The sequence below is a fragment of the Octopus bimaculoides genome, chromosome 2 (genome assembly GCF_001194135.2).
Source record: "Octopus bimaculoides isolate UCB-OBI-ISO-001 chromosome 2, ASM119413v2, whole genome shotgun sequence".
In the NCBI taxonomy this organism is placed as follows: Eukaryota; Metazoa; Mollusca; class Cephalopoda; order Octopoda; family Octopodidae; genus Octopus; species Octopus bimaculoides.
In genome coordinates this window covers 183,113,974-183,123,065 of record NC_068982.1, presented here as the reverse complement: position 1 = coordinate 183,123,065, position 9,092 = coordinate 183,113,974, and the positions used below count along the sequence as shown (strand labels likewise).

The following is a 9,092-nucleotide window of genomic DNA, read 5'->3' as shown; positions in this document are numbered from 1 at the left end:
TCTCTCTCTCTCTCTCTCTCTCTCTCTCTCTCTCTGTCACACACACACACATGCACACACATACACACACACACACACACATACAGACACGTGATGATTATAAGTTCATAATAATAGGTAGTGGAATAACATGTATTCAAAGCTGAGTCCATGTGACTCACTTCTTGGAGTTTCTTACTGCTGCTCATATATGTGTGTGTGTGTGTGTGTGTTTATATATGTGTACGCGTGTGTATATGCGTGTGTGTGTATATGCGCATGTATGTATGTTGTTCTCAGTACATGTATGTATTCATTAATTTACCTAGTTATGTTTTACACATTTGTTCATTTGTGTATATACGTGCTCCCATTTATGTATACACAAGTGATTGATGCATCCTTTCCTATTACTTTCTCCCATCTTTAAACACCCACCACCTTACGTATATCACTATATGTATATACGCACACGCGTATGTGTGTGTATGTGTGTGTGCATTTCAGTGATCAATGCTTCCTCCCCCCGTTGCACCCTTCTCCCCTGTAAACAACGCAGCCACTGTTTCTCTTGCTTTGTCATTAACTCATAATTAATTAACTGCTTGCTGGTCACTTGGTTTATTCTCCTCATCAACTCTCCTCTCTCCCACTCCACCTAATCCCCCCACCGCCACCACCACCAATCCCTCAACAAACACACACATACAAAAACCTCCTCCTACTTCACCATAAGCCAGGGTGGATGGGTAACTGTGCAAGTATTGGTTCTCTAGCAACTTCCTTTTCATCTATTGAACGCAATGTCCTCCTACCCCTCTTTCTATCAGATGTACAAATCACACACACACACACACACACACACACACACACAGATATACATGTACAAACACACACACGCACACACACACAGATACACATGTACAAACACACACACACACACACACACAAATACACATGTACAAACACACACACACAGACGCACACACACACACACACACACACAAGTAGATTCATACACATTGAAGAAAAAGACATATACATACATACATACATACATACATACATATATACATACACATACACACAAACATATGCAAACACACAGATTCACGATACACATACATACAAACAACGCACATATGCAAGCATTTATGAACATAAATATAGTCACAGATATATATATGCAGATGCACTCACACACACACACACACACACACACACACACATGCACTCCAGCTCTATTTCTCTCATTGTTCATCATTGGAAAGAGTGAATGCATACACTTATTGTTCCAGTGTTTACCATTTCAATCAAAACACAAAACTGTTCACCAATAGACCTACAGGTCAACAAACTAGCTACCCCTACTGACCATCCAGCCAACAGATCAACTACCCTCATTGACCAACCGACTGACCAGCCAACAGACCGACTATTCCTATTGAATGATTTTCACAAGTACAGTCATTCCGATTAGAAACACATCCGCAGTAGTTCTATCTGATCTGAGCTGGTTATTTATATGTTCTCTGTGGAATCCCAGAACCTGTCAACAAGTGGAGTGGTGGTGGGTTAAAGAAACAGTCTGCACCACCCCTCCTTTACACTCACACATCTGCCCACGTGATATTTTAAAATAATATGCAGGTGCAGGAGTGGCTGTGTGGTAAATAGCTTGCTTACCAACCACATGGTTCTGGGTTCAGTTCCACTGTGTTGCACCTTGGGCAAATGTCTTCTACTATAGCCTCGGGCCGACCAAAGCCTTGTGAGTGGATTTGGTAGACGGAAACTGAAAGAAGTTTGGCATGTGTGTTTGTGTGTCTGTGTTTGTCTCCCCCAACATCGCTTGACAACCGATGCTGGTGTGTTTACATCCCCGTAACTTAGCAGTTTGGCAAAAGAGACCGATAGAATAAGTACTAGGCTTACAAAGAATAAGTCCTGGGGTTGATTTGTTTGACTAAAGGCGGTGCTCCAGCATGGCCGCAGTCGAATGACTGAAACAAGTAAAAGAGAGAAAGAGAGAGAGATAGTATGATATCTTTTTATTATCAGTCTACTGTAAACTGCAACACCAATTGTTGACTTTGTAACACCTTACATACTGGTCTGTCTATTGTGGGGTTGACTGAAAACTAAGCTTGTCAGTTCTATATTGAACACTTGCATGGCTGTGTTCAAGATAGAACTCACCAGATAAACAAATGCTTGCTCTTCCAGGCTGAGCCCACAGTATGGCACTCTGGGATAATGTCTTTGACTTGGCCTTGTGAGTGAAATTAGTTGGGTGGAATCGAGCAGAAGTCTGTTACCAGGACCTTTCCTGTTCTTGAGGGGAAGGCTTAATATGTCTCTGTTTAGCTCCACCACTGAGCTCTTGGGTGTCTTTGTGGGTGTACTCTGTTTCAAGCATTCTTGCCAAATCTGCAATATTAGAAGGCCTAAAAAGGTGTGCTGTGAGTTCTGCCCCTTCTGACTAAGCCATAAAAATACTTTAACATTCAGTGCAGTGTGACAGAGATCTAATCCCACCAAAGTTCTGAATCATTTAGGAAATGACTAATGTGGTTAGTCAAGTATTCATTCTTCTGTAGGTAAAATAGCTGTGAGGTTTAAGATCCTGTTTTACTGACCTCTTGATCATAAGTTGAAAGCTTACCACTATCATTGTTTTGTTCACTAGTTTGTGTGACAAAAAAAAAGAAGATCCCATTCTTCACTTAATTGTTGTGTAGCTATTGGTGGGAAGGAGCAGCTTTCCAGCTGTGGAAATATATTTTCTAGCTGTGGAAATATATTTTCTAGCTGTGGAAATATATGTTCAAATGGAAACCAAATCTACCTGGAAAACAGAGAAAATGGATGCAAAACACTAACAGATAGAAACAAAAAATACTAACTATTTTAAGAGTTTTAATATAGGTTTGGGTTGAAAAGCAAGTATTTAGGGTAGGTTTAATACGGGTTAGCTGATTAACATGTAGCAAAGGTTGCTCGGTTAACATGTGGTATTAAGTGGTTGATAGTTTAACACATAGGATGTTGATTGGTGAAGATGTGAGTATTAACTGGTTGCTTGGTTCTGACTAGTAGCTTGTTGTGTATGTGGAGTATACTGCTGGATTTCTGTGTGACTCACACTCTGGTGTGCCCAAAGTTTGGTTTTGTATCCCATGCAGGTCATATTCATCTTACTGTCATCTTCATCAGCACTCACTTCAACTCTGATGATACCACACTTCATTTCTCTCTGACATTCTGCATCCAAGCATCATCCACATGCTACTCAGACATCTCGTTTTAAATCTACATGAACTCCATCAATGTAGATCTCAAAAATATCCTCTCATGGAGATAAGCCAATCTTGTCTACTTCACCAGCAAAAATGCATAATATTATTATACCTCATTCTACAAAACACAAACAGCATGCAGCTAAAACCCTTAAGGTTACTACAAAAGCTAAGCTTCACCATTTCTGAGGATCTCTCCTGCAAATGCATATATTCAATATATTCAATATATTAGAGATTGTATCACTAAAACTGATCTTTCTCTTCAGAGCCAATACTTCAGTCTCCAGCAACTGCTAACATTGTACAAAACTCAAGTGGAGTATAGCTTTCACATCTGAGGAACTATTGCATCACATACAACCATCTTAGGCTTCCTCTATAGAGAGATTGCTCAGCTGGTTGGCAGGAAGTCACTCACAAGCACACTCCAGTCTTTGACCCACAGACATTATCTCTTTTCTCTCTGATTTGATTTTTATACTTTTCCATTACAATAGCTCCTACTCATTGGAGATTGCTGGTCTTGTGTCACCTATACCCAGGTACTCTGAACCACTCATCTTTACTCCCTTCTCCTGTCGTCACCCATATAGTGTCCATCCCATGGTAACTACTATGTCCATTCCTCTTCAAAGAACGCTGCTTGAGGTATCCTTGTATCCCCTCTACTGCAAAACACCTTTGTTTCTCTATTCATACCTTAATTTTTCATCACTTGGCGCAAGGCCCTCTCCTTCAATATTTTCCCTCCTCTCAGATGAGAGGTCTTGTCATGCTAGTTACTTGGTGAACTTGCTAGTGCTGGTGACATACAAAAAAGCACCTTGTACACTCTGTAAAGTGGTTGACATTAGGAAGGACATCCAGCGATAGAAACCACACCGAAGCAGACAGCAGAGCATGGTACAGTCTTCTGACTTGCCAGCTCCTGTCAAACCGTCCAACCCATGCCAGCATGGAAAGGTGACATTAAATAATGATGATCATCATCATCATGTTAATTGCACTGATGTCACCACTCTCAGGAAGCCTGTGAAAGCCTGTGAAAGCCATTGCCACAAACCTCTACCTGTGGATCAAACCAATTTAAAATTTTGAATAATAAATGTATATGTCTTCTATCAAGCCATGCTGTATTCTTGTCTCATCTCCCAGCCATGTGAAATAATCCTGTAATTCCTGTGTTGTTGTACTACTACTACTACTACTACTACTACTACTACTACTACTACTACTACTACTACTACTACTACTACTACTACTACTACTTGTCTGTGATTGATAACCATGATTGATCTATCACTCTCATCCCCATATGTGTTTATATCCTGCGAAGGTTTACTGTTTCTCACGTCTTTACAGATTTGATAAAGCATGTAATATACTGCAGTAATATAAGGCTTCTAATATATACCAGTAATATACTACAGTCTCTTCAGTCATTTATATCACAATCCTGAATTGTTGGCCTTGTTAATAATCTAACTGTATTAATCAACCATTTTAATGAACACAATTCATTATGAAAACTCTGCAAGCAGAGAGTAACACTCCAACTAATGACTATACACAATCTTAACAGTCTTATTCATTTAACTACTTTACCATATCATCTTCACCTTCTCTTTGATGCAACCATTCTACATCACCACTACTATTCTACAGCTATTCTCTCTGTCTCTGACTTTACCATTCCATCATAATACCACAGAAACGGTTCTCCCTGATTCTGAGTTATCAATTCCTTCTGTCTGTTCTATTTTTCAGAGAAGCAATAGTTACAGTACAGGTGATGATGGTATGTCATCTGACTACGACGATCATGATGAAACAAATATGGTATGTGGTTGTTGTTTTTTTTTCTTTTTAATTACTTAATATGCTAATTACTTGCTGGTTGATGTGTCAAGCAGTGGAGATGCAATGGCCCAGTGGTTAGGGCAGCGGACTCGCGGTCATAGGATCGCGGTTTCGATTCCCAGACCGGGTGTTGTGAGTGTTTATTGAGCGAAAACACTTCAAGTTTCACGAGGCTCCGGCAGGGGATGGTGGTGAACCCTGCTGTACTCTTCCGCCACAACTTTCTCTCACTCTTACTTCCTGTTTCTGTTGTGCCTGTAATTCAAAGGGCCAGCCTTGTCACACTGTGTCATGCTGAATATCCCCGAGAACTACGTTAAGGGTACATGTGTCTGTGGAGTGCTCAGCCACTTGCACGTTCATTTCACGAGCAGGCTGTTCAGTTGATTGGATCAACTGGAACCCTCGACGTCGTAAGCGACGGAGTGCCAACAACAGTGATGTGTGAAGCTAAAATATGAACAGAGGGTGAGGCAGTTTGGGTTAAAAGGATTAGGATAATGTCTAATATAGACTTTGATGAGGGAGATAATGTAACAATTAAGAGAGAGAAAAGAGGCATTAGGTAGATATATATATATAAGGGGTGGTACATAACTTGATAGTTCAACGATGCAATAAACTTTGTAGTAGATATAAAAGGAGGGCACCACAAGTTAGTGTAGCATTGGGTGTAGTGATATATATAGACTGGTATTTCAGTTATCAGTGGACGTTGTAGTAGAGGTAGAAGGAGGACTCAACAAAATGTTGGAGAAATGAGTAATGTTACATTGACCAATAATAGTTCAATGGAGTAGTAGACACTATAGCAGAGAGATAGGAAGGGAGCTAGAATCTGAAGGGCAGTTTTAATATTCCAAAGTTGTGTTGTGTTTGTTACATAGTTGTACATGTAATGTATACATAATTGTATACATCATGTGACCACATGGTCAAGCAGGCTATCAGATATTGTTACACATCACTGATCATAATGCGCTTTTGCATTGTTTTAGCCTACAAATGATGACACCCCACTAGCTAGGCAAATGAGCAGGCCAACATCCTCCTCTGATTGGAAGGGGTCTGGAGCACCGTGAAATGAAGAGTTTTGCTCAAGAACACAATGCACTGCCCAGTCAGGGAATTGAACCCATGATCTTTAGATCATGAATGCAACAGTCTAACCACTAGGCCACTTGCCTTCAGTAATTGTATATGTATGTGTAGGTAGCTATATATGTCTATGTATGGAGTGTTAATCCACACATTGTTTTAATATTCTCTGGTTATGTTGCTGTTACATCATTTTATACATCATCATCATCATCGTTTAACGTCCGCTTTCCATGCTAGCATGGGTTGGACGATTTGACTGAGGACTGGTAAACCAGATGGCTTCACCAGGCTCCAGTCTGATTTGGCAGAGTTTCTACAGCTGGATGCCTTTCCTAACGCCAACCACTCCGAGAGTGTAGTGGGTGCTTTAATGTGTATGCAGGTATGGTGTCGGGTGAGTTAATTTATGTATTGCTACAAAACTGTATATTTGTGTTGTTGTTATGTCATTGCAGAGACTAAGTCAGAGTTGTCCACGAGGAATGATCACACAACGGTCATTGAGTGTTAATGACAGAAACAAAGATTTGAGGAATGACCTGAAAAAGAAACTGCTACGTTCTAAGGAGCCAAATTACAGGTCACGGCAGGTCAGTGAACCCTGCTAAAAGCACACACAACCACATACACACGAACACACACACACACTCTCTCTCTCTCTCTCTCTCTTTCTCATATACATACACACATGTACATTGATTTATATGGTGAATGGTACAAAAAGCATACAAGTTTTGTCACACTTTTGTGACTTGCTTATGGATGTAATTCAGTAAAATTGTCACTGACCAGGTCACAGAATGTCTGAAAAGTTTTTATTTTTAATATATATTCCATAACAGATTGAACTATTAAGTCATATATTGATTGAATATAAGGTAGTGAACTGGCAGAATCATTAGCACACTGGGCGACATTTTGCCTGTCTTCATGTCGTGAGTTCAAATTCTCCCTAGATCGACTTTGCTTTTCATCCTTTCAGGGTCAATAAAATAAGTACCAGTTAGGTACTGGGGTCAATGTAATTGACTTACTGCCCCACCCCTGAAATTGCTGGCCTTGTGCCAAAATTCGAGAACAACATATTAATTAAATATAATAGCAAATTCTTAAACAGCTAAAATGACTCTTCTAAAAATGTAATTGTTTCTATATCTACCCATACAAACACACACTATATAAATGATTTTTCTTTCATACTACACCACCATCACACAACAGCAACACAATTACAGCAGTATAAGCATTCTACTTTCTATTTCAGATGAACCAAGATGTATCCGATGTCCATGCTGTAACAGGAAGCCCAGAAATATTTAATAGGTGTAAGTTGGTTTTGTCTCTCCTAGAGAGCCATTTATCATCATTTTTATGTCTGCTTGCCTATGCCGGTACGGATTGGAAGGGTTTTGTCCCTTTCAGAGTGTCTCATCACTGTGTGATCCTGTGAGTATGTGTATGTGGACCTGTGTGTTTGCGAGTATGTGTATTTATGTGTGTGTTTATAGATGTGGGTTCATGTGTCTTTGCATGTATATGTGTGTGTATATGTATGTATGTATGTATGTATCACAGATGTGCCAAATAGGTAGGTAAGGTAGGCAGTGTCTACCTTGAATAAAATAGATCGATAGCAACATTTTCCTTTTATGGCAAAATATGCACCTAATTCAATAAAATTATGAAGGTTACTCTGATGATTCTGCATAAAATACAAAATATTTTATTTTTTTGAAGATTAGGTAAGCATAATTTGCCCCTGCTTTTCAATCTCAGTATTTAAGCTACACATAGTACTGCTGTAGTACATGTGCTGCGTACACTCCTACAACGTTTTCTTTATATGCTATAAAGGCAGAAATAAATCTGCCTACAACTCAGTCGCACACCTGTGTTTCACTTATTTTTTTTGTGTTTTACTACATAAAGGCCACCAACTGCTTACCCTGAGTAATTACTGATGGTACATGTGTGTGTGTATGGAAGGAAGGAAGGATGGATGCATGCTTGTATGCATGCATGCATGCATTTGAAGGTGGTAAACTGGCATAGCCATTATCATGCCTGACAAAATGCTTGGTTGCATTTCTGCCATCTTTATGTTCTGAGTTCAAATTCTGCCGAGGTTGACTTTGCCTTTTATCTTTTCAGGGTGGATAAAATAAGTACCGGTTGAATACTGGGGTTGATGTAATTGACTTGTCCACTTCCCCCAAATTTCAGGCTTTGTGTCTATTGTAGAAATAACATACATATGTGTTTGTGTGTGTGTGGAGGGGTGTCTGTGTATGTGTGCACATCAATCTATACGTCATCTGCTCCACAATCTGATATTCCATTATTTCTATCGTCCAGGCAAATACCAAGTGACAATTTCCCAGAATTCCATAGCCTCTACTGTAGATGGCATGCCTCTCTACTCTGGCCCATTTTTAGGGCAGGCTAGGGTACATACTGACTATGACCCTGAGCCACAGGAGAAAGATGCTTTAGTATTAAGGGTGAGTAACATAATATTTTTATTTCTATCTGTGGCTACAGGCTTGTGCTTTTCCAATAGATGCATTGTAGGAATATCAGAAAATCTGTCATTGCAATACATCTGTGTGTGTGTAAAAATGCTCTCACTCTCTCCAAATACACATGCACACTTTTATGCATAATTTTACACACATACCCACACATGTATAGTCATAAAGAAATGATACCAAAGCAGACACAACAACCTGGTGTACTCTTCTACCTCTCAAACTGTCCAACCCATGCCAGCATGGGTTGGACAGATGTTAAGTGATGATGATGATATATATGTATATATATATATATATATATATATATATATATATATAT

General features: G+C 39.5%; 1 protein-coding gene across 2 annotated transcripts in view; it reads left to right on the top strand.

Annotated features, from left to right (window-relative positions):
* LOC106881487 (SAM and SH3 domain-containing protein 1) overlaps positions 1 to 9,092 on the top strand; it is a 120,010-nt gene that overhangs the window by 94,927 nt on the left and 15,991 nt on the right. For both annotated transcript variants that reach the window (XM_014931889.2, XM_014931888.2), the window contains 4 exons: positions 5,049 to 5,120; positions 6,698 to 6,832; positions 7,507 to 7,567; positions 8,598 to 8,743. In XM_014931889.2, coding sequence (XP_014787375.1) covers positions 5,049 to 5,120; positions 6,698 to 6,832; positions 7,507 to 7,567; positions 8,598 to 8,743 — 414 coding nt within the window. The remainder of the gene's footprint in view (positions 1 to 5,048; positions 5,121 to 6,697; positions 6,833 to 7,506; positions 7,568 to 8,597; positions 8,744 to 9,092) is intronic.